This window comes from Phoenix dactylifera, chromosome 1 (genome assembly GCF_051530095.1).
Source record: "Phoenix dactylifera cultivar Ajwa chromosome 1, Ajwa_hap1_PhDact_Kaust_v1.1, whole genome shotgun sequence".
Taxonomy (NCBI): domain Eukaryota; kingdom Viridiplantae; phylum Streptophyta; class Magnoliopsida; order Arecales; family Arecaceae; genus Phoenix; species Phoenix dactylifera.
The window spans coordinates 65,926,802-65,954,626 of record NC_143190.1 but is presented as its reverse complement, the minus strand read 5'-3'; the positions used below and the strand labels follow the sequence as shown (position 1 = coordinate 65,954,626).

The 27,825-nt window shown below is 49.5% G+C and overlaps 1 protein-coding gene and 1 pseudogene across 2 annotated transcripts; one reads left to right on the top strand and one right to left on the bottom strand.

Annotated features, from left to right (window-relative positions):
• Positions 1 to 461: 461 nt before the first annotated feature.
• On the bottom strand, positions 462 to 18,378 carry LOC103712976 (uncharacterized; annotated as a pseudogene). Its single transcript, XR_015972735.2, has 3 exons — positions 18,002 to 18,378; positions 794 to 872; positions 462 to 682 (listed from the first exon to the last, which is right to left on the bottom strand). The product of XR_015972735.2 is annotated as an uncharacterized LOC103712976 (transcript).
• Positions 18,379 to 18,524: 146 nt separating this feature from the next.
• LOC148715496 (putative protein FAR1-RELATED SEQUENCE 10) lies at positions 18,525 to 21,200 on the top strand. The gene is made up of 3 exons (XM_089926652.1): positions 18,525 to 18,753; positions 19,090 to 19,167; positions 19,252 to 21,200. Exons 1-3 carry the CDS (start codon positions 18,709 to 18,711, stop codon positions 20,434 to 20,436), a joined length of 1,308 nt encoding a protein of 435 aa, XP_089782778.1. The 5' UTR covers positions 18,525 to 18,708; the 3' UTR covers positions 20,437 to 21,200.
• The last annotated feature ends 6,625 nt before the right edge of the window (positions 21,201 to 27,825 follow it).

The window sequence follows — 27,825 nt, the reverse complement described above, 5'->3', positions numbered from 1 at the left end:
ACTAGTATAGATTCTACAATTGACATTTGAAGTAATGAACATGGGGCATGCTCTTTATAAAATGATATGGATTGACCTTGGTTTAAGTATATTTGATAGGGGAAGACAATCCTGAATTAACTGAATGAGAGAAAGTATTCATAAAGCAGGCTCTGAGTAGATAGAGTCATTTTTAGCTTCATTAAGTTAATGTATACACTTTTTAATCATAACTTTAAAGGTGTAGAACATGCACTCATCGCAGATACATATAAAAGAAGGCAATAACTGTTTTAATATTTGGATACAACAGTTTGATGCAATATAACAATAATTAAATGGGCAACTGGCCAAAATAGATTATCTACCTACTGGCCTGATAATTCCTGATTAGAAAGGATAAGTTGAATTTGACATGGGACATTTAATAGCTAATGGCTGAAGACTAGTTACAGGTTCAGAAATTAACTTTCTATATGCCAACTTTTCAACCATGTAAGCACCAAGAGGGAAAACAGGTAGAGTGAGGCTGTCATTTACAAATATTAGAGGAATGCCAAGTCAGAAAACAAGATGAAGAATTTAGTAACATTCTCAAGAAAAACAAGAACAATAACTCCAGAACCTACATATAAGGAGTGGCCAATCTCTCAGAAATCTTGAACTGAGAAAAAAAAAATCCACTTCCTATTAGTAAACCATACTGCAAGAAAAGGAGAAAAGATCAACACTACTCTGACAAAGCAGATACAAACATGAGGCAGACAAGAGGATACTTTTTTTGGCCGGAATAAGGTATGGAAATTCAGCAAACCTGCATCAAGTTCTCAATAATAAGCCTGCCGTTCTGCAATCAGAACTGCTACAGAAAGGTTGAAGAGACCTGCATGGCTCTGCCATAGATGGCATCAAATCTTAGCACAAGATCAGGATTAGATGGGAAGCAAATCATACAAATAGCAATATGTTTCACAAGCGTAGTTAAACAACGGTCAATAATGAGAGCCATGCACCATAATTTAGTCAAAAATTAATTAGACTCGTGACTTTACAAAAGAACCACCATAATTCCATATCATCCACTTGGTGATGCATCCAGTGCTTGCCTATCAAGAAAAGCCCTGGGCTGTGCTTCCTGGCCTGGCTAACATGAGCATGGATCAATAAAGAATAAAAAGAAACAGCCATCTGGTAAATTTCTTGATATCCATTATGAACTATTAGCTCATTCGGACCTTCATAAATGATTATCGACTTCATAATGTGCCTCTACTTCTACATACTTTAAGATTCAAGTGCTTCACACTCTTCTCATCCACGGCAATCATGATATCTAACTTTAGGAACAGAATAAGCTTGTACAAACCGAAGGCAGATGCAGAGTCACCAAAACATAATTGGCAATCACCCAGAGACATGTCTTACATAGCCAGCATCCTAAAAATGTTTTCAGTTATCTGCCAAGTAGCTCCTCAAATATCTCATTTTTACAAAATTCTGCTAGAACACATTATACTACCTTATGGAACCCTTCCACAAACTTGTTCATTTGATTATTGTGCTTATGTTTGATAATGTAAAAATATACAGCATCTCCTATCCCTATCTGCACACAGGAGCATGGCTGGCATCAAGCAGCACCTGATAGTGTTGCATTGTTTAATGACAAAGGCATAGAATCAGAGTCATATGGCCTTCATAATTCATAAAATCAAGAAGAATAGGGAGATCATGGAGAATATAAAGAAGCACAGTAAGCACGTGCACAAGAAAGAGGCGGGGAGAGGGGGGAGGGGGGGGGGGGGGAGGGAGGGAGAGGGAATGAGAGAGAGAGAGAGAGAGGGCAGTAGGTAAAACAAACAACAGCTGCCTAAAGCCATTATATGCTAAAACATCAGTACACACATCAAGTAGAAAACCTGTAGCTTAGGCTATAAAAGCTTCATGCCCTTAACCTCATTTAGAAATACAGAAATATGAATCCTGCTTCACCAATCTTTAAAGTCCTACAAATATAACAATCTAGAATGTTTGTAAGGGGTTTCCACAACTTGACTTTTGAACCTTTAGATTTTCATTTAAATGAGAACCATGGACACAGCACATCAGAATCTTTAGTTAAGTTAGGCATAATCATTGACATGCTTTAAGTGTTTAACCAGTAATCAGGTTCGACCATGAATTTTTTTATCCAGAAAAACTTAGTATCTCATTTTACATTTTGCAAGCCATTAAAGTTCAACAAAAAGAGAAAACATCAAATTAGAGCCTGCTGCTTAATCAAGGAGACAAAAGGTGATAAAGGGCCTAAAAAGAAAGGGAAGTGTTGCTGGAAATTGGACCCGGGGGCGGCCGTCGGCTGAGAAGGAGGAGCTCCGGCTTGAGATGGCGGACGGCGGTCCGTCGGCGGTTGGCGTCCTCCGGAGAACCCACAAAAAGCCGGTGGCTGGGGTTTCCGGCGCCGGCCCTCCGATGCCTAAGTCAGAGGGGGCAAATGTAGAGGAGGAGAGGAAATATGTCTCAGGAGTTTTTAGGGTCCAACCCCCTCTAAGGAGGAGGGGTTTTCCTTTTATAGAGGGATACAGGTGTACCTGTGATGTAACGGGGCGAACGGGTTACCGTCATGATTGAGCATGTCGTCTGAATTAATGCATGATCGTGTGAATTATTGCATTGCCGTAGGAGATCAGGCCGGAGCCAGTGAGTCGTCGTGGCTGATCGGACGTAGCCGAGTAAGTCAGCTGTTTGCCGTGAAGGACTTGAGATCCGTAGATAACATGCGCATTAATTGTTGAGTGAGCCGGAGATCTGCGGAGGCCATGCGCATTAATTGTTGAGTGAGCCGGAGATCTGCGGAGGCCATACGCATTAATTGTTGACAGCGGTAGCAGGGCATGGTCCCCGGTCGAGCTGCAGAAGGATGTGACCGCAACAGATAGGTAGCAAAGTCGGACTTCTGAGGTCGGGTTGCCCAGGTCGGGGGTCTCGGAATCGGGTGTCTGGCCGGGGGCCGGGTCGAGAGCCCTGAGGTCGGGCTTTCAGTTAGGCAACTTGAAGTCGGACGCCTCCAGATCCGACGCCCTTGGGTCAGACGCTTTCAGATCGGGCGCCCTCAGTTTTGGCGCCTCTGGAGCCGGGCGTCTTCAGGTCGAGCGCCTCTGGAGCCGGGCATCTTCAGGTCGGGCGCCTCCAGGTCGAGCGCCTTCAGTCACGTGCTGGAGATCTGCTCACGTGCTTCAGGGCGATTTATTTTCCCCCAACACTACCCCCGACTTCCGAGTTCGAGCCGTTCACGAGCTCGGGCTCGGAAAGTAGTTGCCTTTATTGCATTAGTGGGGGCTAGGGAGCCTTAAATTATTCCGGCGTTCCGCGCACTTTGGGGCATCTTTAATGAGAGGAGATGGGGCGACGCCCTTTCGTCCTTCGAGACCGCCTCGCGTGGTGGGCTCATAATGGGGCTCCGGGATCCGATGGGACGCTGCCTTGATTCTGTATTCGAAGCGTCGATCCAGATTAAATATGTCGCTTCGGTTTTTGGGGCCGACACGTGGCACGATCTGGACGGAAGGCGGGATCCAGTCCCGCCGATCTGGGCCGTCGGGAGGGTTTATATAAACCCCTTAGCTTAGCCCTAGAAAGGTCTCGTTTAGCCGTCACTGTTTTTTCCCTCCCTTTCGTTTCCTTCTTTCTTCGACTGTCGCGACCGAGTCTCCCCGGCGGTGTGTTGAGGCGATTTCCGGCGGTTCCACAGTAGGTTATTTTCCCACATTAGCTCGAAGGATCTTTTCTTCTTCTTTTTATTTCCTTTTATTTCTTGTTTTCTCCTTCGTTCTCCTTTTGTTCCTTGTCTTCTCCGTCGTTTTTTTCCTTTTCTGGGATGGGTCGTGGTCCCGGTGAGGTTGGGTCTACCTTAACCGAGGAGGAACTAGAGTTGGTTCGTTCCCATTTTTTCTTTCGGCCCGGGTTTCGTCTCGAGCTCGCGGGGTCGGAGGACCGGGTAACGAGACCTCCTCCAGGTCGGATCGAAGTGTACGTCGAGACACTCTGGGCCGGTTTGCGGTTCCCTCTTCACGAGTTTGTGAACGAGTTGTTGGTGGAGTATCAACTCGTCCCAGCACAACTCGCTCCGAACTCGTGGAGGACCATCATCGGGTTCGTATCCCTCTGCCCTGCGCACGGGATACCGACCCTGATAGGCGTTTTCCGCCGGTGCTTCTTATTGAAGTCGAACCCGGCGGACGGGAAGTGGCTTTACTTCGCCTTTCGGGGCGGTATGTCACTCTTCCGAGGTGCCCCTTCCTCTATTCATGAGTGGAAGGGGAGGTTTTTCTTCCTTTCCTCCGAGTTTTCGTGGGGATTTGATCCGAGATGGGGGCATCCCCGGCTCAAGGCCCTCAACCGGCTCACCGAGCTCTCGGCGGACGAGCAGAGGGCATTTGATGCCCTGCGCGGCCTCGGGGGCGATATCCTTCTGACCGGCTTCTGAGCGAGGAGGCTTTGGTGAACGTCGGCTTGAGCTCGGCGCGCCCCGAGGGTAAGAGCAGTCGCACTGCTCCTTCTTTATTCTGCTATTTTTTGTCTTATTTGTTTCTTTCCTTCTTTTCTTAGCACTGATCTACCATTTAGAATCTTTCTTCTTTTTCAGACGTTCCCAACATGGTGACGAGCAACACCGCGCTCTTCTCCCGACTCAAGAGGAGGGCGGCCGAAGCTGGCAGGGCTCTTCCCGAGCCCAGGAAGAAGACCAAGTCGGCCTCAACTTCCGCCCCTGCCGAGGCGAGGGGCTCTGGGGCCGGACCCTCCAGGTCCGTCCGGGTTGAAGCCCCGGCTACCGAGCAGGCGAGCTCGGGTTCCCGGGGGGTGACGGGCTCGGCGACCCTTGCTTGCCCCGCCCCCATTTCTCAGCGGCCAGGTCGGCCAGTTGTTCGCATGCGACGCTCGGGCCCCCAGCCGAGCGGGGGCCCTAGAGTTTCGAGCTCGGATAAGCCGAGTTCGTCGGGGGCCGGAGACCGCTCCGAGAGGGGATCCAGCGACCCGGAGTCCCCGATCCATGAGGGCAGTTCGGCCCTCCGCAACAGTGATGTCGCGCACGCGGTATTTCGCCGCGCGTTGCTCCCAGCCGACCGGGCCGAGTTCGAAGGCATCGCGCTCGGGGACATCGTTGACCAGACTTACTGCAATGCTGCTCGGGTAAGTTACCTTTTCATTCTTGCCCTGGTTATTTCCTTCACTTGATATTTCCTTCATTTTTACTTATCGTCGTTTTTCCTGCAGCATCTCCACGAGATCGACACACTGGTATTCATAGCCTCGGGATGCCAGAATGAAGCTCGGTGATTCTAGAGGCAGCTGGAGATGGCCGAGAAGAGGCTCACCGACTTTGAGGCCGCACGGGCGGAGGCCATCGCGTGGATGGAAGCTGCCGAGGCCGAGCGGCGATCAGCGCTCGACCAGCTTGCGGAGGAGAAAGCCGCGCACACTCTGGCGAGGTCGGAATTGCGCGCCTTCGAGGCGCGTCTTGCCGAGGCCCGTGCCAAAGCCGCCGGCCACAAATACGAGGGCGGGGTCCTTCGCCTGAAAATCGAGCAGCTCGAGGCTCGAGAGAAAAGGGCGCTGGAACAGGCCCAAAATGCCGTGGAACTCTTCAAGGAATCGGAGGAGTTCCGGGATATGTTGGAGGAGGATGCCGTGGACGGATTTCTCCGCGGCTTCGAAAATTTTCGGAGGCAGATGCACAGGTACTGCCCCCAGCTCGACCTTGGGGGTATTCGGCCTAGGTCGGGGATCGGCGAAGAGAGCGAGTTCGATCTTCCTGCAACCCTTGAGGCTGAGGAAGAGATCGCCAAGGCCGAGGTCTTCGAGGCCGAGACTGGCGCGGCCGAGCGAACGGCTCAAGAGACTCCCGCTGGGGAAGTTGTTGGGGGCGTTCCCGAGGCCGCTGGCGAAGCTCCATCTGAGGCCGCCGCGGAGGGTTCCGAGCCAACTCCTGCCGAAGACCCCCCAGTGATCGTTGTGGATGATCCCGATGTTAGCGCCGATGAAGGCGCAGCCTCCTAGGACTTAGCCTTTTCTTTTTGTTTTCCCTTTTTGTAAGCGAGTTCGGCCCTTGAATACGGCCGAACCTTAATTTTGTACTCCGCCTTTAGGCCTTTACTAATGAAGAGCTTCTTTCTAAATTTGTGCTTGTCTCTTTTATGCATAGTAGGTAAACTTTTACCTTGGTTGCTTAAGTTGAATTCCTCTCCCACAAATTTCTCTAAGTCTTCAATCTCGGCTAAATCCATAGACTTCGATTCCGGTAGCATTCGCTAGATTGTCAGGCTTAGCTCTGATAGGGATCGCGTTAAGGCTTTGGGTTCAGACTTTAGGAAAATTCGCTAAGTCCTTGAGCTCGAGCTCCGAAGAAGTCCTGTTAATCCTTTAGGCTTAGCTTCCGGGAATTTGGCCAAGTCCTTGGGCTCGGTTTCTAGAACAAGCTTGTCAAAGCTTTAAAGTCGGGCTCCGAAGAGATCCCGCTAGGCATTTAGGTTTATCCTCTGGGAAATTTCGCCAAGTCTTTGGGCTCAGCTTCCAGAATAAGCTTGTCAAAGCTTTAAGTCGGACTCCGAAGAGATCCTAGACCGTGGTCGGGCTATCACTGGAGCTTCCGTGCTTTTTGATCTCGAACTTGGTCGGAGTATCAACAAGTAGAATCAGAACTTACAGTGTCACGCCCCGGATCCGGATCCATGACACGGCCGTGCTATTGCCGACTACCGCCACAATAGCACGAAGCCTCATACATGGATAACAGGGTAGTCAAACCAACCACATCTTTATATATGAAAGCATTCTTAGTACAACATGCTGGTCAGTACCCAAATACAGAGCTTCTATGTAGTTTATGTACACAAAAGTATACTTATTTTACCCCAAAGGAAAGAAGAGCTGATACCAAATTAAAGTGTCTCTGACAGCTATCAGTGGTGAGGATCTGAAAGAAAAATATAAATGAACGGGTATGAGCTACGCGGCTCAGTAAGTAATCCTGCATAATCTTATCGGATCAACTAAAATTCTGAACATGCTTTTCAGGGTTTGAGAAGCTGACATGCATATTATCTAACAATTTATCATGGCAAAATATGTATGCTGGGTAAACAAAGCAGTATTTCGAGTCAAGCAAAAATTTTCATAAAGTATACATATGAAACCGTGCCCCCGATATGCCGTGGTCCATTCTCTCGGATGCTACTGCAAAGTCAGTCTCGGCTACTGGCGGGGCCAGCTCAGTTATTATTCAGCCACTGGCGGGGCAGGCTCAGTCATTCTCGGCCACGAGCAAGGCCAGCTCAGTTGCATTCGATCAGTAGCATCTTTGAGTCCATTTGTAGTGCCCTTCGGCTAAATAGGAAATTTTTGTTGAACTAACTTGCATGCATGATTTAAAATATCAGCTTAATCGTAAAGCATATATGGCCATAAATTCTAAATCAGGCAAGTTACTTATCATAACATATCATTCATGAAGTATGTACTTGAATAACACTTAGGAAAATATTAATAATATGACATGATCCAAAGTAGGATTAGGATAGGATTACTTACAATAAGTTGTTATCAATTTCTTGAGCCCGGATGACGAGTCTTTGTTTCCTAAAATCATATTATAAAACTCACATTATCCTCTATTTGTCATAAATTTTAGTCCAATTGAAGTAAATTTGAGTCTACAGGGCCTAATTGGGCCTCTGATGAAAGGGTCGGGCTTGGTTTGTGGTTAGGTCCACTCTTTCCTAGCCAATTTGGCCTTCTGCCAACTTAATTGGGCCTGGTCTGGGCCTGATTTAGGGCTAATTGGGCCTGCTGGAGTCAACAAGTTATGAACATAGTTCGGACCCAGCTGAACTGGGTTAAATTGGATTCGGGTTTAGCCCAATTTGCTTAATTTGGGTTCATTCAAGCTTGGTCAGGTTCAGACCCAACACAATTTAGGCTTAATTGACCCATTTAATTCGATTGGGCTTGGATCAACCTTTCATTGGACTCACCCAAACCGATTTGAATCATTTGGGCCTAACGGGTTTTGGATCCGGACTCGAATCCGACCCGCTAGGCAGACCCGTCAAGGGTCCTTCTCGGTGGTTCCAGAGGCTTCGGCCTCTTTCGTTCGCCCCTCTCTTCGTCTCCCTCGCTTTCCCTCGAAACCCATCTCCGTCCTCCCTCAACTCCGGTCCCCCTTCCTCCCTCCTCGCCGCCCCCCTCGCAGGCGACCAGGGAGGCGAGGCTCCCCCGATCTACCGGCCGAGGCGGTGTTCTCTCTTCGGGGCGGCGGCAGCGGGAGGCCGGCTCCTTTCCCCTTCTCCGAAGTGATGCCCGAGAAGAGGGGGAAGGCCGGGAGGTGAGATCGAGGCCGGGCCTCCTTCGGGGGTCCTCACCGGCTCCGACCACGGCGAGGTAAGGCCGTGGTCCGAGGTAAGTACTTGTCCCCCCCCTTTTTTGTGTGTGGGAGCCGCGCCACCACCTCTTCGCCGACGGAGAGGCGGGGGCTCGGCTGAGGCTGGCGGCCTTGGGGCCGCGTCTATCGCCGGCATGGCCAGACCCGGCGGCCCCTCAGCCCTAGGGCGGCGGTGGCCGCGAGCTATCACCCGCAGGCCGAGTCCGGTTGGGCTCGGCCCTGGTGGCAGTTGGGCCTGGACTTGGGCCGCCCTCAGGCCGGCCCGCGGCCTGTGGGCCCGACCCGGGGTCCTCTTATTTCTCCCGTGCCAGTCTTCTCTGTGCCGGTCTCCTCTGTGCCGGTCTCCTCCCCTCTGCTTAATGGATGAAACAAAGGGGAGAACACCCCACAGAGGGGTTTCTCTCGCCCCATTTTCCTACCTAAAACCCTACTTACAGGGCCCTTACCTTGATTAGGTTGATTGGAGTTGGGCAGTTCCTCCTTCTCGGCAAGCTCCCTCCTTCCTCTCCTAGGGCTGCAAGGTCCCTTCCGCCTCCAGCTCCAAGGCTTGGCTCTCTGGTGCAGTAGATCCAAAGGGTTAGAGGTTTAGGGAGGGTACATCAAATTAGGGGTTAGCAAATCTTAGGGGTTTTAAATATCGGGCTTATGACTTGACCCCAAAGGAGAGGTGGCGTTCTCTCCTTCCTCACTGCTCCGGAAGCCACCAGCTGCCCCTCCTCCTCAGGCCAGCTCACAGCTCAGTGGCCGAGGGGGAGGAGGTGGCGGGCTCCCGTTTTTGCATGTCTGTGGGGGTCTCTCCGTTGGCCATCTGGTGGTCCTATCCTTTCAGCCCTCAGGGGAAGACAACAGTCTGCCTTTCCTGGGCCAGCGTGGCCCGCTAACCCCTCCCTGGCCCAATACCCTTCAACTGGGCCCTACAGTATTGGGCCCAGACTGTATTGGGCCCGGACATTACATACAGTGAGTGACTTGGCACTTCTGGGCTCGACCATAGTATCATCGGGCGGAGCTCGAAGTCGTCGTTACAGGCCGTCTCGGCTTGAGCCGACGTTCGGACTTGGCAAAGCCTTCGTCCGGGGGGAGCCCGGGCTAAGATTGAGCTGGAGATTGGCGGAGAGGAGCTTCACGCACTCAGTCAGGAGACTACACGCGAGGTGGAGAGGACCTCGGCTCGTGATCGATTCAGGAGGGCATCCTGGCCTTAGTCATGGTTTTGTCGACCGTCCTGTAATATGAGCAAGTAAGCACAATGGTGTAGGTGCTGGGTAGGATGTACCTCTCGCACCATCGGAGCCGGATATCTATTGTTAAGGTAAGCGACTTCGCCTCGAAGTTGGCTTTCAGCGGTGCTCTTTGGCCTGTAGTCCGCTTTGGGTGCGCCTGCACACGCCTCGGGGGTCCGCGTAGGTACTACCCCGTTGTTGAAGGCCTCGGGGGTCCGCGAAGGTACTACCCCATTGTTGAAGATCTCGGGGATCCGCGAAGGTACTACCCCGTTGTTGAAGGCCTCGGGGGTCCACGAAGGTACTACCCCGTTGTTGAAGACCTCGGAGGTCCGCAAAGGTACTACCCCGTTGTTGAAAGCCTCGAGGGTCCGCGAAGGTACTACCCCGTTGTTGAAGGCCTCGGAGGTCCGCGATGGTACTACCCCGTTGTTGAAGGCCTCGGGGGTCCGCGAAGGTACTACCCCGTTGTTGTCTTCCCGACCTGGTGACGCTTCCCGAGGTCGAGGGAGCTTAGGCTCGCTGTCGACTCAGCGGGGCATCCCGACCTTAGTCGAGGGATCGAACACGAGGTCGAAGGAGCTTGGGCTCGCTGTCGACCTGGTGACGCTTCCCGAGGTCGAGGGAGCTTGGGCTCGCTGTCGACTCAGCGGGGCATCCCGACCTTAGTCGAGGGATCGAACACGAGGTCGAGGGAGCTTGGGCTCGCTGTCGACCTGGTGACGCTTCCCGAGGTCGAGGGAGCTTGAGCTCGTTGTCGACTCAGCGGGGCATCCCGACCTTAGTCGAGGGATCGAACACAAGGTCGAGAGAGCTTGGGCTCGCTGTCGACCTGGTGACGCTTTCCGAGGTCGAGGGAGCTTGGGCTCACTGTCGACTCAACGGGGCATCCCGATCTTGGTCGGGATTTTTGAGGGAGATCGAGACCGAGCTCGACATCGACGTGGCGAAGTATTCCAGGCTTGGCTGGGGCATCCAAACTTGGTCGGGCATCCGAGCTTGGTCGGGTTTTCTGAAAATCACGAGCGTCCCAATATCAGGAAGAGTATGGAATAATTAAGGGAGAGCTATAAGCGAATTATCATAAGTAGGGGGGCGAGAGTTGTATTCCCAATCATTGAAGACCCCTGGGGGCTTTATTAGTAGTACATCTGAAGATTGTCGGAATTCCAGCTTTGTGGAATGAGAGTCCCTTCGAGGGATTCCAACTTGTATGCTCCCGGCCGCTGGACTCGTGCAATCTGGTATGGTCCTTCCTAGTTCGGGGCAAGCTTCCCCTGCTCGGTGGGCTGAGAAGCTTCTGCTCTCCTGAGGACGAGATCTCCTACCTTGAAGAGCTTGGCTTTTACTCTAGAGTTGTAGTACTGTGCCGTTTTTCGTTGATATCTCACCATGTGAACTCGGGCTGCCTCCCTTGTCTCCTCGATGAGGTCCAGGTTGCCCCTGAGTTGGGAGGAGTTGGAGGCTGCGTCGTAATGTTCCACTCTTGGTGAAGGGAGTACAACTTCCAGAGGGATGACAGTCTCCGTTCCATATGCCAGGTTAAAGGGGGTCTCGCCGGTAGGAAGTCGGAATGTGGTTCTGTAGGCCCAAAGGACATTGTAGAGGTCTTCGACCCATTGCCCTTTAGATCGGTCAAGCCTGGCCTTGAGCCACTGGAGGATGGTACGATTCGCCACATCAGTTTCTCCATTTGTTTGTGGATGGGCGACCGAGGTGAAGCGGTGATCGATGCCAAGTTCGGAGCAGAATTCTCTGAAACGGACGTTGTCGAACTGACGGCCGTTGTCAGATATAAGGATGCGGGGGAATCTAAATCTGCAGATTATTGACTTCCAAACAAAGTCCCGCATCTTCTGCTCAGTGATCCGGGCCACTGGTTCGGCTTCGACCCATTTGGTGAAGTAGTCGATGGAGACGACCAGAACTTTTCTCTGCCCGGTTGCCAAGGGGAATGGCCCCAGGATGTCGATCCCCCACTGGGCGAATGGCCAGAGGGCACTGATCGAGGTCAGTGGAGTCGAGGGTCAGCGCTGGATGTTGGCGTTCCGCTGGCATCGATCGCACCTTCGAACGAAGTCCGTTGCATCCTTTTGAAGTATGGGCCAATAGTATCCTTGGCGCAAGATTTTGTGGGCCAGTGCCCGGCCTCCCAGATGATTTCCGCATATCCCTTCATGAACCTCTCGCATGGCGTAGTCCGCCTCTGACAGGCGGAAGCATCTGAGGAGAGGAGAGGTGAAGGATTTCCGGTAGAGCTTGCCTTCATATAATATATATCGGGAGGCTAGGCGCCTGATTCGGCGAGCCTCGAGCTCATCATTGGGAAGGGCTTCATTTTGTAGATAACTGATGAGCTCGTCCATCCAGCTCGGCTCGGTTTCGATGCAGAGGGTCGGCTCAGGCTCCTCCGTGCTGGGCGTTTGGAGATATTCGAGCATTGTTGCCTTGGGAAACTCGCTCATGCGGGAGGTCACCAGCTTCGACAGTAGGTCTGCCCTTAGGTTCTCTGTTCTGGGGATGTGCTGGATATTGAAGGAGCCCAGGGTGGATGTGAGGTCTTGCACCTTTTGGAGATATCTCTGCATCGATGGCTCTCTTGCTTCAAAATCCCCCAGGATCTGGCTCACGACCAGTTGGGAGTCACTGAAGACCTTCAGGTCCTCGGCTTTCAGCTTCTTTGCCAATTTGAGCCCGACGATAAGCGTCTCGTACTCTACCTCGTTGTTCGAGGCTGGGAACTCGAGGCGTAGGGCTTGCTCCACAACTACACCATCTGGGCTTATAAGGATAAGGCCTACTCCGCTACCCCCCGAGGTCGAGGAGCCGTCCACATATAGGATCCATGGCTGCCTCGGGGTCTCCTCCATTGGCATGAGTGAGAGCTCGGGATCGTCCGGCAAAGTGCACTCCACGATGAAGTCGGCGAGCGCTTGGGCTTTGATCGCCGGTCTCGGACGGTATTCGGGGTCGAACTCCCCGAGCTCGACTGCCCACTTGGCAATCCTCCCGGCGCGATCCGAGTGTTGCAGAATCTGCTTCATAGGCTGGTCGGTCAGTATGGCCACAGTGTGGGCCTGGAAGTAGGGCCGGAGCCTCCGGGCCGGGATGACCAGAGCAAAGATTGTCTTGTTCTCTTCTCGGACCAGGACCGAGCTTACCGCAACCGGAGAGACGGCCAGGTACAAATAGAGAAGCTCACCCTGCTGGGGTTTGGTGAGTAGTGGCGGAGAAGCAAGAAGGCACCTAAGCTCTTCAAAAGCTTGCTGGCATTCCTTCGACCATAAGAAGTCTTTCGGTCGCTTGAGGATTTTGAAGAATGGGAGGCACCGCTCGGCCGACTTGGAGACAAATCTTCCCAGAACTGCAACCCGCCTGGTGAGCCGCTGTACCTCCTTGACCGTCTTTGGCGGTACCATCTCCTACACTGCTCGAATCTTCTCAAGGTTTGCTTTGATTCCCCGTTGGGTTACCACGAACCCAAGGAACTTGCCCGAGGTGACTCCGAAAGCGCACTTAGCAGGGTTGAGCTTCATCCGATATTTTCTAAGTGTGGAGAATGTCCCGTTGAGGTCGGCCACATGGTCCTCCGCTGTTCGGCTCTTTACCAGCATGTCGTCCACATAGACCTCCATGTTTCGGCCTATTTGGTTTTTGAAAATTTGGCTGACCAGCCTTTGGTATGTTGCTCCGGCATTCTTCAACCCGAACGGCATCACTTTATAACAATAGAGGCCCTTGTCGGTGATGAAGACCGTCTTTTCCTCGTCTTCTGGCGCCATTCGGATTTGATTATATCCCGAGAAGGCATCCATGAAGGTCAGCAACTGGTGTCCCAAGGTGGAGTCGACGAGCTGGTCGATGCTGGGAAGTGGAAAGCTGTCCTTTGGGCAGGCTTTATTCAAGTCGGTGTAGTCCACGCACATGCGCCACTTCCCGTTGGATTTCTTCACGAGGACCACGTTGGCGAGCCAGTCTGGATAGGAGACCTCTTGGATGAAGCCAGCCTCGAGAAGTTTGTCCACTTCCTCGGCCGCTGCTCGTTGTCGTTCCAGGGCGGAGCCCCGTTTCTTCTCCCACACGGGTCTGCAGGTCGACTTCACCTGAAGTCGGTGAACCATGACCTCGGGGTCAATTTCCGGCATGTCGGCGGGCGACCAGGCGAAGACATCCATATTGGACCGAAGGAACTCGATCAGGCGGTCCCTTTCGAGGGAGCTCAGGCCGGAGCTGACCTGCACGATTAGCTCTGGACAATTTTCTTGTAAAGAAATCTGGGTAAGAAGCTCACCAGGCTCTACCCGTTCCTTCCAGGGGTTGTCCCACACCTCCAAGGTTTCGATGGGCAGCGCCTGATCTGATGCTTGGGTTGGCGCCTCGGCTGTTTGTTCCTCTGGGCTTGGTGCTTTAGCCGGTTGCTTTGTTTTGTGGCTTGCCATATAGCACCGCTTAGCTATTGACTGGTCCCCACGAACTTCGCCTACTCCTTGGTCGGTGGGGAACCGCATGAGCAGATGATAAGTCGAAACCACAGCTCGGAGAGCATTAAGCCCTGGTCATCCAAAAATGGCGTTGTAGGCCGAAGGCAGACGGACCACAAAGAAGTCCGTCCTCACCGTACTTTCTCGGGGGGCGAGCCCGACTGTGACAAGAAAACTGACCTCGCCCTCAACCGGGACCGAATCTTCGATAAATCCGACCAGTGGAGCGTTCATTCTCCGAAGTTGGCTTTCCGTCAACCCCATTTTTTGGTAGGCATGGTAGTACAAAATATTTGCCGAGCTTCCATTATCAACTAAGACACGCTTTACATCAAACTTATTTACAATCATGGAGATGACCACAACGTCATCATGAGGAGTCTCAACTCCTTCCATGTCCTTGTCCGAGAATGAGATGGCTTCGGAGGTGCGCGGGCGCTTCGGAGGGGTCCCTCTCCCGGTTGGATCTTCAGCTGAGCTCCCTCCTCCGATAGTGTTGATGGTGCTGGCGATAGGCCTGTTGTCATTTGGATTTTCAGGTGGTGCAGCATTTTCTACTGGCCTCCTTTCCTCATGCCGGTTCCGCACAAACCGGTTGAGTACTCCGCAGCGGATGAGCGCCTCGATCTCGTCCCGGAGCTGGAAGCAATCCTCCGTGTCATGGCCGTGGTCCCGGTGGAAGCGGCAATACTTCCTGGGATTGCGCCGAGCTCCTGGATCCCGCATCGAGGGTGGAGGTCGGAAGTAGTCTCGACCCTCAATCTCCATTAGGATTTGCGCCCAGGGAGCATTGAGGGGAGTATAATCCTCGTACTTCCCCGAGGGCATTCTCGGCCGAGGCGGAGATCTCGGTCGAGGCGGAGATCTCGGTCGAGGCGGAGATCTTGGTCGAGGCTGTCCCCGCTGTCGAGGTGGGCTCCTCAGCCGAGGCAGGTTCTTATCTCGGCGGGGGGGATCGGCTTCTCAAGCGGCCACGCTCTTCACGGCGCTTCTGCTTCTTTGAGGCCTGCTCGGTCGCACCCCGCCTGGAGGCGATAGCCTCCTCGGCCTTCGCATACTTCCGAGCTCGGGCCAGCATTTCGGTGAAGTCGGTGGAGAAGCTCTTCTCAATGGAGAAGAGGAATCTATAGGAGCGAGCTCCAGTCTTTAATGCTGACATGGCTATCGACTGGTCGAGCTCGCGGACCTCCTAGGTTGCAGCAGTAAAGCGGTCGAGGTATTCTCTGAGGGATTCCCCCTCCTTTTGCTTGACGTCCAGGAGGGAATCCGACGTTCGCCGCTGGCGCCGGCTGGCAGCAAAGTTGGTGGCGAACTGCTTGCCGAGCTGCTCAAAAGAGAATACCGTGCTCGGCTTCAGTCCAGAGAACCAAAGCCGAGCCGTTCCCCAAAGAGTCGCTAGGAAGGCCTTGCAGAGCACAGCCTCCGAGGACCCTTGCAACGCCATGAGGGCTCGGTAACTTTCCAAATGATTGAGGAGGTCGGTAGTTCCGTTGTAGGGCTCCACTTGGGCATTTTGAACCTCGGTGGGACCGGCTCATCCTCGATCTGGTGTGAAAAGGAGTACTTGGTGGTAGACTCAAAGTCGCCCTCGCGCCTTGCCTTCCTGCTATGGAGCGCTTCGATCTGGCGCTCAAGCTTCTCGACTTTCCTGTCGAGCTCCCCAGCCTGGGGGATTGCTACAGTAGTCTGCTTCGGCTCATGTCGGTCCGGAGCTGACTCAGCTTTCGAGAGCTGTGGCCCTCTGTCTATGCTCCTCCCTGGCAATTCTCTCCGGGGAGACGCCCGGGCTGAGCCTTGGCGACAGCATCGTTCTTCATTATTGGCCCTCGAGGAGCCGTGGAGGTTTTGGCCTTAGGGCACCAGTCCGTTTGGAGGATGCACTGGCTGGACCTGGGCCTGCAGAGGCGGCACAGGTGGGGCTTCCTCACGTTGCAGGCCTTGAACGGCTGCGACTAAGGCTTGAACCTGCTGCACCAGGATGTTGAACTGCTCCGACTGGACTTGGGGAACTGGATCAGCCGGAGATGGCGAATTCTGGACAGAATGTCCAAGACTTGGTGGGAGATGCCAGGAGGCATTGGAGGCTCCTTTGCTTCTCAACTTCATAGCCACAACTCGGTCCCTTCCTCTAGCGCCAACTGTTGCTGGAAATTGGACCCGGGGGCGGCCGTCGGCTGAGAAGGAGGAGCTCCGGCTTGAGATGGCGGACGGCGGTCCGTCGGCGGTCGGCGTCCTCAGGAGGATCTGCAAAAAGCCGATGGCCGGGGTTTCCGGCGCCGGCCCTCCGATGCCTAAGTCAGAGGGGGCAAATGTAGGGGAGGAGAGGAAATATGTCTCAGAAATTTTTAGGGTCCAACCCCCTCTAAGGAGGAGGGGTTTTTCTTTCATAGAGGGATACAGGTATACCTGTGATGTAACGGGGCGAACGGGTTACCGTCATAATTGAGCATGTCGTCTGAATTAATGCACGATCGTGTGAATTATTACATTGCCGTAGGAGATCAGGCCGGAGCCGGTGAGTCATCGTGGCTGATCGGACGTAGCCGAATAAGTCAGCTGTTTGCCGTGAAGGACTTGAGATCCGTAGATAGCATGCGCATTAATTGTTGAGTGAGCCGGAGATCTGCGGAGGCCATGCGCATTAATTGTTGAGTGAGCCGGAGATCTGCGGAGGCCATGCGCATTAATTGTTGACAACGGTAGCAGGGCATGGTCCCCGGTCGAGCTGTAGAAGGATGTGACCGCAACAGATGGGTAGCAAGGTCGGACTTCTGAGGTCGAGGGTGCTGAGGTCGGGTGCCCAGGTCGGGGGTCTCGGAATCGGGTGTCTGGCCAGGGGCCGGGTCGAGAGCCCTGAGGTCGGACTTTCAGTTGGGCAACTTGAAGTCGGACGCCTCCAGGTCAGACGCCCTTGGGTCAGACGCTTTCAGATCGGGCGCCCTCAGGTTGAGCGCCTCTGGAGCCGGGCGTCTTCAGGTCGGGCGCCTCCAGGTCGGGCGCCTCCAAGTTGGGCGCCTTCAGTCACGTGCTGGTGATCTGCTCACGTGCTTCAGGGCGATTTATTTTCCCCCAACAAGAAGAATGCAATGCAATGATGGCAATCCCCATAAGCAGTACAACCCTCCAAATGCAAGCCATGACACAGGTTATTGATTCAGCATGCTGTACCTACAACGTAGTGGTGCCTGTGCTGTCTAATTGGAAATGAAAAGCAGCTTACCAAACCAGATGGTGATGAAGTTTAAATTCTCAAAAATTGGTGCGTTGTAGGTGGGTCTACCCCTCCCTTTTTTTCTCAAAAAAGAAAAAAAAAATCTCGAAGATTGGTGCTTGCTCTCCCTCTGGATCATATATACCTACCAAACCAATCAGTCACTGCACTTCAATTTCTTCAGTCCGTCTCTCAACAACAATTTTTTCCTTCTAATCTGAGACCACAATAACCCCTAATATCAAGTAGAAAGGATTTCTTGAGGCCACAAGATTTCTACACATGTCTATCCAAGTGGCCCTCTATTCCGTACCACACAAACCATCATTCATGGGTCCTACTAATGTTTCAACTCAGTGCATCATACTTCTAGATTGCATATAACATCTGTTTATTACTATTTCAATGCCCCCCCCCCCCCCCCCCCCCCCCCCCGGCGCGGACAGAAAAAAGAAAAAAAAATAAAACACCACTCTTACGATGTTTAATACTGTAACATGTTAAGTTTTACAAGCTTTGAAATAAACAATCCCAATTCAATGACACCCAAATGCAGTAAAGAACAGCTTACGAAAACGTATGAACAGAACTTTTTTCACAAAAAAAAGATACGAACACAAGTGCGGCAAAATCAAGAACCAAGTAAGAGCATTCATCAGAGAACGCAAACCTGTTGAAAGATCGCATCCGAGATCAACGGGCTCTCCACCACTCTCACATGCACCTGCGCGGAAGACCGGTCCACAAACCCCACCGGAACTTCACCGCTCCCGACCTTGTATCCCGAACTCGCCTTCCTCTCCTCACCAAAATCGCTCCCCTCGCTGATCCGACCCTTTAGATCTCCATTGCCGACTGCTCCTTCCCTAGAATCGACATCTAATGCCGCGGTCGAGTTCTCAGTGATAGAAGAGCCCGTTCTTGAAGACGAGTTCGGCACCGCCTGAGAGGCGGCGGAGGAGGAGGATAAGGAGGCCGACGTCCGGCGCAGCTCCGACGCCTTCGACAGTTCTTGATCGGAGTTTCTGGATTCTTGGAGACCGCCATCGGACGATGGCCTGGAGTGGCAGTATGAGGCTTGCTACGGGCGGGGCGGTTCGGCCCCCCTTTTGTACGAGATGGAATTCTCCAGGGTAGTTCTATATACACCCCCCCTATTGCTCAGGACACCCCCAAAAACCAAAAAGAAAATACCCAAACTAACCTTTAGTGTAATTACCATATTGCCCTTGAGATTTTCTCATACACCCCCCCTTCCTCCTCCTCCGTTTCGTTTTGAAAAGAAAAAAAACCCCCCCCTCAAACCCCCCTTAAACCCCTCGATCCATTTACATCGTTTAGGCGATCTTTGAAGGAGATTTAAGCCCCATTCGAAGCATGGACAAGCAACTAGTGATTTGGGACGAAGAATCGGCCGCAAAGGTACGTGTTCCACCTTGTTTCGAAATTTTTTTTTTTCACGGTTCGTGCTCCGTTCGGCACTGGATCGCCGAACAAAAGGCTTCTGTTCGGCTGACCAGTGCCGAACAGAAGGCTTCTGTTCGGCACCGTGCAGCCGAACAGAAGCCTTCTGTTCGGCTGCACGGTGCCGAACAGAAGGGTTCTGTCCGGCTCTGTGCAGCCGAACAGAAGCCTTCTGTTCGGCACTGTGCAGCCGAACAGAAGGCTTCTGGTGCCAAATCGCGTGCCGTGCTGAATTTTGTGCCGAACAGATCCTCTGATTCATTAATTCTTGGTGATAAATTATTTTATATGTAGGGCTATGCTACAACCGAATCGAGTATAATTGGATCAGAATTTGTACTGGATTACACAAGCGAATTTACAACTTACGAGGTATTATAATGTATTGTGCAATTTTGTATTAGTTTAGCGAGCTATTTTACAACTGTGTACTTACATAAATTGTTTAATGTATAGATCTTCAAGAGTAGAGAGGACTTGTGTAATTGGTGTCGTGAAGCTGGGAGGCGAAATGGTTTTGTTGTTGTAATCAAATCATCTGATGCAGGTACCATTTCTAAGAAACCCAGAATTACGTTAGGTTGTGAGAGGGGTGGGACGTACCGAACCAAAAAAGAAAAGCGAATAAAGACTGCCTGTGGGACAAAGAAGTGTGGATGTCCTTTTGCATTAAGAGGAAAGAAATTGGATACTGCGGATGATTGGATATTACTGGTCGTATGTGGAGTGCACAATCATCCCGCTACAGAGAATCTGGAGGGGCACTCATATGCAGGGAGATTATCTGAGCAGGAGACGGAATTGTTAGTGGATATGTCGAAGAGTTTGGTTCGTCCAAAGGACATATTATCCACATTGAAGGAAAGAGATGCCCTCAATGTTACGACTATCAAGACTATCTACAATGTACGTCAACGGTTTAAGGTTGCAGAGAAAGCCGGGAGGTCTGAAATGCAACATCTATTAGGTAAATTATCAGAGGCTAAATATATTGAGTGGCATAGGAATTGTACTAATACGGATGTTGTGCATGACTTATTTTGGGCACACCCTGGCAGCATTGATTTGTTCCGTGCATTTCCCCGTGTGTTGATAATGGATTGCACGTACAAGACGAATAGGTATCGTCTTCCGCTCTTAGAGATTGTGGGGGTGACATCTACTGACATGACATTTTCAGTTGCTTTTGTATACTTAAATTCTGAGGGGGAAGAAAGCTATACTTGGGCATTAGAGAGATTGCGCAGTGTCATAGCTGATGATGTTTTGCCTGAGTTGATTGTTACAGATAGAGACTTGGCTTTGATGAATGCAATTCATAGAGTATTTCCTACTGCTAGACATTTATTATGTAGATGGCATATTAGTAGGAATGTTTTGGCCAAGTGCAAAAAAATTTTCGAATTGAAGGAGAAATGGGATAAATTTATTATGAGTTGGAATGTACTAGTGCTGTCCTCCACGGAAGACGAGTATAATGATCGCTGGAGTGCACTGCAGAGAGAGTTCGGTACCTATCCAGATGCACTACAGTATGTGTCAGATACTTGGCTGAGCAAATACAAGGAAAGATTTGTTGCGGCGTGGACGGATACATGCAGGCACTACGGAAATGTGACGACAAATAGGTATCACAAATAAAGACTCATTTAATTTTAATTTGCCTCAGTTCTTATATCTAACTTTCATTTGTTTACTAGGGTCGAGAGTGCACATGCAAAGCTCAAAAAGCAGCTTGGATCAAGCCAAGGAAGTTTCGAGTCATCTTGAACTAGAATACATGGATTGATTGAGTTGCAGCACAGCTCCGTTAAAGCCTCATTGGAGAAGAGTTTATTGGTAGTGCAGCACAACTTCAAGCCAGCTGAATTCAAAGAGTTGCGAGGTTTCATATCTATAAGTGCGTTAAATCATGTCCTCGCCCAATCGAAACGAGCCAATTCAGTTGGGTTTGATGATTCAAATTGTGGGTGCGCTATTCGACGCACACATGGTATACCATGTGCTCACCAGATTGCGCGGTACAGGGTGGAAGGTCGGCCCATTCCTCTCGACTGCATAGATCCTCATTGGAGGAAACTTGATATTCTGCCTACCCCCCCCCCGTGCAGCCAATTCAGTTGAGTTGTGATGCAGAGTTAGATTTGATTGCGCTACGATTCAAGAAGTTAGATGGGGCTTCTCAATTGCAGATGATCAAGAAGTTACGAGAGATTGCAAGTCCAGATAGTACACCTCTTTTAGAGCCTGCAAAACGGAAGACCGGTTCACGTGGGCGCGCTTCAATGAAGGTTGATACGTCTACTCGACGTGACCCGTCTGCGTTTGAGTTGGTTCTATCTGGACAGGATAGTTATTCACCTGGTGTTGAGAAAGTTACCATCCGCAATCCATCTACTCAAATTCAAAAGAGGCGGAAGCAAAAGGTAAGTACCAAATATTTATTTCCTTACAATAGGTATCACAACGTCTACGGGACGGTCTGTGCCGTGCCGGTATGTCATGTGCCGATACGGGACATGTCGGGACGTGCCGTGCCGAGATGTGCCGATACGGGACATGTAGGGATGTGCCGTGCCGAGATGTGCCGATACGGGATGTGCCGTGCCGAGATGTGCCGATACGGGATGTGCCGTGCCGAGATGTGCCATATAGGAGTAATGTATCCGGTACGAGCCTGCTGTGGAACCTCTGTTGGCTCGCGTAGGGGCTAGTGGCGCTCGAGGGATGGTCTGAATACGACCAAACTGTCTAAGAACCCTTTCTGGATGATAGGGTTCTACGATATCAAGGCACTTGATGGAGCCACTAAAAAATGCGACGGGTATATATGGGCGATCTCTCCGAAGCCGATGATGGCGATACCAAATAACCTGTAAAACAAAAGGTCCATTTCAGTTTTATACTATATCGCATATTAAATGTACTGACAAACACAAGCAAATGGTAATATGATACGTACCTCATCGATGCTCAAAAGGTCCAATGACTCACGTAGAACCACTAAATGGTCCATCGTGGTACGGGATGGAGTACCGGGCATCCAGCGGTGCACGCGGGGACTGGCATCAGTATACTCGAGCGACGGGTGAGGACTGAGTGCTGGAATGCTCATAAATCCATGCCTGCAGAAGCGTCATATAACCACTGATCTGTCTCACTGATGACCTCGACGCAATCCCCAACTGCCGATACAAATATGCTAAGGCAGCTGTACCCCAGGCATATGTGCTCACCCTATCCAGATCCCGTAGTAAACACAGATACGCTATAGGCACCCTGGTCCCACTCTTATCAGCAAAGAGTGTGCAGCCTAACAAAAATAACAAATAGGCTCGTGCTGCACACTCTATCCTCTGCTGCCTGTCTCTATCAGATACAGAGTGAAACTGAGTCCTCAGCCACTCCATCCTCACAGACTAACCGCGCGATGACAGTACCTCCTGACGCGCGTCTCCAGCTGACACCCCCAACAACTCCACAAGTAGCTCCTCAGCATCCCGATCACTCATCCTCTCAGGAGAAACTGATACTGAGGAACCTGCGACAGGAATCCCTAAAATGGCGGATACATCATCCAACGTGATAGTGATCTCGCCAAATGGTATATGGAAGGTGTTCGTCTCGGGCTGCCATCTCTCTACGAAGCCCGAAATCAGAATCTTATCGATGAATCGATAAGAGCACTGTACTAACTCTACGAGGCCCGACTTCCTCAATAGTGCTCTGAACCTGGTATTTGGTTGGTTTGAAGACCACCACTTCCATTCACCAACCTTGGCAGTATGGTTCATGCACTTTAGTGGAGCTCGTTCCTGTAATATAAATGTATAATTACTACTACTTTATAAAACATCAATAAACAAAATATAATGCTATAACAAATAAACAATACCTGTTGCCTCCAGATGGAAGCTGCTATATGCGTCCTGAAACTGATCAGGACGGACTCATCCTCTGGACCTCCTGGACATGGTCCAACGGACTCATCGTCTTCGCCCCTAGCGGGCATATCATCATGCTCTGACTCAGGAGAGTCCGATGGCATATGAGCAGGCTCGGGAGAAGCAATCCTAGCACGACGTCTCCTAGCTGACGCCGTAGGTCTAACTCTGGCGGGACGGGGATCCATGTCTGAAAATATAGAAATTCAATGTTAGGCTATATCAAAGAAAATAATTCAATTGCATACATAAATGTTCGGCACAAAATTCAGCACGGCACGCGATTTGGCACCAGAAGCCTTCTGTTCGGCTACACAGTGCCGAACAGAAGGCTTCTGTTCGGCTGCACAGAGCCGAACAGAAGGCTTCTGTTCGGCTGCACGGTGCCGAACAGAACCCTTCTGTTCGGCACTGTGCAGCCGAACAGAAGGCTTCTGTTCGGCACCGTGCAGCCGAACAGAAGCCTTCTGTTCGGTTGAGGGTTGCCGAACAGAGGGCTTCTGTTCGGCACTGTTCAGCCGAACAGAAGGGTTCTGTTCGGCGATCCAGTGCCGAACGGAGCACTGGAGGCGGGGGGGGAGCTACCTCGAGGTGGTCGTGGAGGCGCCGGCGAGGTTCTCGTTGCTCGGGAGATGGCCGGGGAGGTGGTTCCGGGAGAAGCCGGCGAGGTGGTCGGAGATCGGGAGAATGCCGGCGACGAGAGGGAGAAGGGGGAACGGGGGGGTTTTGGGCGTTGGCGAGGTGCACTGCACCGACCGGCGACGAGAGGGAGAAGGGGGAGACGGAGGGGGTTTGGCCGCCGGCGAGGTTTTTTGGGCGGAAGGGTTACGGGTGTTTTGGAGGGGAAGAGCGGGGTGGGGGGGGGGGTTTGGGGGGTGTAGAGAGCAATTTAGGTGAGGGGGTGGGGAGGGTGGGGGGTAATTTAGGTATTTTTAATTTTTTAGGGGTGTCCTTAGCAAATGGGGGGGGTGTAGAGAGTATTTATTTTTTTTTTTAATTTTTGGGGGGTGTCCTGAGCAATAGGGGGGGTGTATATAGAACCACCCAATTCTCCAGAGAGGAATAGGATTGGTGGACCATAAAAGCCCTCCGCTTTGCGGAGAAATAGCGCGATGAACCAAGCAAGGCGCGCCCCCACACGGTTTTGGACACGGGAAGCCGTTGGGTGCGGTCACCTCCCCGTGTAAGTATTCTTGCTTTCGTTTGTTAAGCAAGAGTTATATTAAATAGAGAATGATTTTGGCGCGTTTGGGAGCTGCTTATTGTAGAGCTTTTGAATGTGAAGCTTCTTGGATAGAACTTCTATAAAAAATTATTTACTGTTTGGTAATTATATTTCTAAATTACTTTAGCATTTTAACATTTATTTAGTAAACAAACTGGAAAAGTACTTTTGTTATTACAAATAACCATAAAGAACATTGCATAGTATTATACAACATAGCATAATAAAATATAATATATATTAATATATAAATATATAATATAGTATAATATTACTATAATATAATATAATATTATTATAATATAGTAATATAATATTGTATACTATAGCATAATAATTTAATATAATATTAAATTATTTAACATTATATATCTGATGACCCAAAGATTGATTTTGATGATCACAAAACCTTGAAGTATAATTACTAATGTTTGTGTTGCAAGAAGAAAGATAATTTGTTTTGCAAGGAACATAATAAGTTAGAAGAAAGCTACACATCATTGGCCCAAGGTTCAAGTTAAAAGGATTCAAGTTGGAGGAGCAAATTTAAAGAAAGATTCAAAGAATAGTCCTCGAGTCGATTCCTGGAAGTTTCAGAGTTGACTCTAGCACTCTGGAGTTTCAAGGAACAATGCTCGAGTCGACTCCGGGACTCTCCGAGTCGACTCCGACTGAGAACGGACAGAAGACAAAACGATGGATTTTAGACCCTGTCAGAGAGTCGACTCCAAAGGGTGTGAGTCGACTCCAATGCTTGGCGAGCCGACTCCAGATGGTCCCGAGTCAACTCCAAAGGGAAGCAGACAAAAAGACAGAGAATCAGTTTTGGAGATCCTATGAACGAGTCGACTCCGAGAATTTGAGAGTCAACCCTAAGTCAGCCGAGTCGACTCCAAGATGATCCAAGTCGACTCCAAGGCAGTTCAACTCCAAAGACAGAGGATCAGTTTTCGGGCTCTGAGAGCCGAGTCGACTCCAAGATGATTCGAGTCGACTCCAAGGCAGTTCAACTCCAAAGACAGAGGATCAGTTTTCGGGCTCTGAGAGCCGAGTCGACTCCAAGAAGATCCGAGTCGACTCGAGAAAGAAATGCAGAAAATTAGATCTCTCGAACCCTGAGAACGAGTCGTATCCAGAGGGCCGAGTCATCTCCGGATACTGGCGAGTCGACTCCAGGTTTGGCCGAGTCGACTCTAGAACGGGACAGCACTTTAATTCAAATCCTGAACAGTGGGCGAGTCGTCTCCAGTAAAGCATGAGTCGACTCCAGCAACAGCCAAGTCGACTCCAGATCAAGCGAGTCGACTCCGATCCCAACGGATACATTGACAGACTGTGCAGACGGGTCAGAACGGCTCTATTTTTGTCTCTAACGGCTAGATCCTTGTTCCAACGCCATCCAAAGATATAAAATTAAGGGGAGAACAAGGGAGAAGTCAAGGAAGTGGGAGAGAACACATAGGGAAGAGATTTCAAGAGAAACCTCCCAAAAGCACAAAAAGGGTCATTCAAAGCAAAAGAGAGTGAAGAAGAGTATCCGAGTGAATCCCAAGGCTTCCTCTCCAACTGTGTACTGCCTCAGTGATCCTCTACATCGTGCGAAATCAGAAGAGAGTCGAGTAAAGAAGAAGCCGAGTTCTTTCATCTACAAAACTTGTTTGAGGGCTTCTTCTCTTTACTCTATTTGTTTACATTGTTATATCTGATTGTTTAAGAAGCTTGTACTTGTTTTAAACTCTTGTTCTAGTATCTTGTAACTTGATTCAATCAAGGGATTGAATCAAAGGGTTAAGGTTTGTTGGTGAGCCAAAAAAAAACCAACGGTGTAAAGGTTGTGGTTGGTGAACCGGGAAAAACCAACTGGGTTTGATTGTAAACCCGAAAAAACAATCGGTTGGTTCTAGTCGGTGAGCCTGTGAAAACCGACCGAGTTCGTTGTAATCTCGTGAAAACAACAAGTTAGGTTGTGAGCTTGTAAAACAACCGGCTGTAATCTGAGGGATTATAGTGAAATTCTCAAGAGATCTTGGAGAGTGGATGTAGGTGCTGGGGTGCACCGAACCACTATACTTTTGTTGTGTCTGTGATGCTTCTTTGTTATCTAACTTCCTCACTCACTTACTTACTTAGATAAATTGCTTGCTTAACTCTTATCCGCGCATTCTTTAGTTGCAAGCATATTCAATTTATTTAATCAAGTCTCATTCAATATAACTGCATTAAGACTCATTGTATTTAATTGCATACTTGGGCAAACTTAGACTAATCTTTTATTGAGTCCGCTGCTTAATAGTTGATTAGATTAGAATCATACTCTTGCTAAGTTTAAATTCCACTATGCATCCATACAACTTAGCTTAATTAACTCTAAAAGATTAGAAGTAGTTAAAAAGTTTTAAAAGACCCAATTCACCCCTCCTCTTGGGCTGTATCTACTGGGCAACAAGTGGTATCCGAGCAGGTGCTCTTCTATTAATTATAGTCTTAACCGCCTAGAGCCAAAGATTATGACAGCCCCACATAACATATTATTTGCTGAGGGACTTTCTACAAACAGACCTCCACCATTTGATGGAACTAACTATATTCAATGGAAAGCTAGAATGAAAATCTTTGTTCAATCACAAAACTATGAGTTATGGAATATCATAACAAATGGCCCCCACCCCCACTTACTCTCTTACACTGTTAATGAAAAAGACTTAGCACAATTGAATGCTAATGCTATGAACATACTATATTGTACTATCTATTAAACAGAATTTAATGAAATCTCTGCATGCTTATCTGCTAAGGAGATATGGGATACATTAGAAAGTATTTATAACAAAATCCAGATTAGCTCACATGTGCTTCAATTACATACTAACAATGAACTTGCAGGAAAAGTTTTTGAATCCTCCAATCAGGAAGAAAGAACAACAAATGAAGAATTCGGTAATGAAAATAATGATCCATCCCCAAACACCAAAAAATTCAAAAGCTTCCTAAAGACAAAGAAGAAGAGGAAGCAAGAAGAAAAGAAGAAAGAGATAAAAAGGAAGAAAGCTTTGACCAAGGAAGAGTCAAGCAAGAAAATGAAAGTTAGGAGCAACAATGATGATATTAGCTCCAAACAACTACAAGAGGTAACTAACTTGTGCCTTATGGCACAAGAAGATAAGGTAAAATCTGAATCTAATTTACATCAAATGATTTTCAAGAAGAATTCTCTTATGATGAATTATTAAATGCTTTTCATGATTTGTATGATGAATGTAGAAAATTAGCTATGAAGAATAAAAATTCTAAAAAGCTAAATCTGAAAATTTCAAAAGAAAGAAATTCTATTGCTAAAATACAAGACAAACTAAATTCTGAAAATGAAAGCTTAAGGTTAAATTCAGAACGATTGATTCAGAAAAATCAAAATTTAATTAAATAAAATCAAAACTTAAGTGAAGAAATTAACCAATTGAAATTTTTTATTCACAAATTTACTGTAAGTTCAGAAAGATTAAAAATGATGTTTGAAAGCCAACATGCAGATTTTGATAAATCAAAATTTGGCTTGACTCCGTCACTTAGCAATGAACCCCTAAAGAAAAAGGTTATAAATTCTTCAAACAAATCATCAAAAAGGATAACGTATTTCAAACATCAAAAGAATGGGCATAACAACTTTACCTATAGTTCTAGTACAATTAAATCAAATGGTAAAGTTATTGCTATTAAACAGATTTGGGTTCCAAAAGGAACCATATGTCCTAACCCTCAAGGACCCAAGCAAGCTTGGGTACCCAAAATGAAAATATGAGGGTGTAGATGTAGATGTGCCAAGATACCCATGGAACAAATGGAATTTTCACACAAATGGGTGTT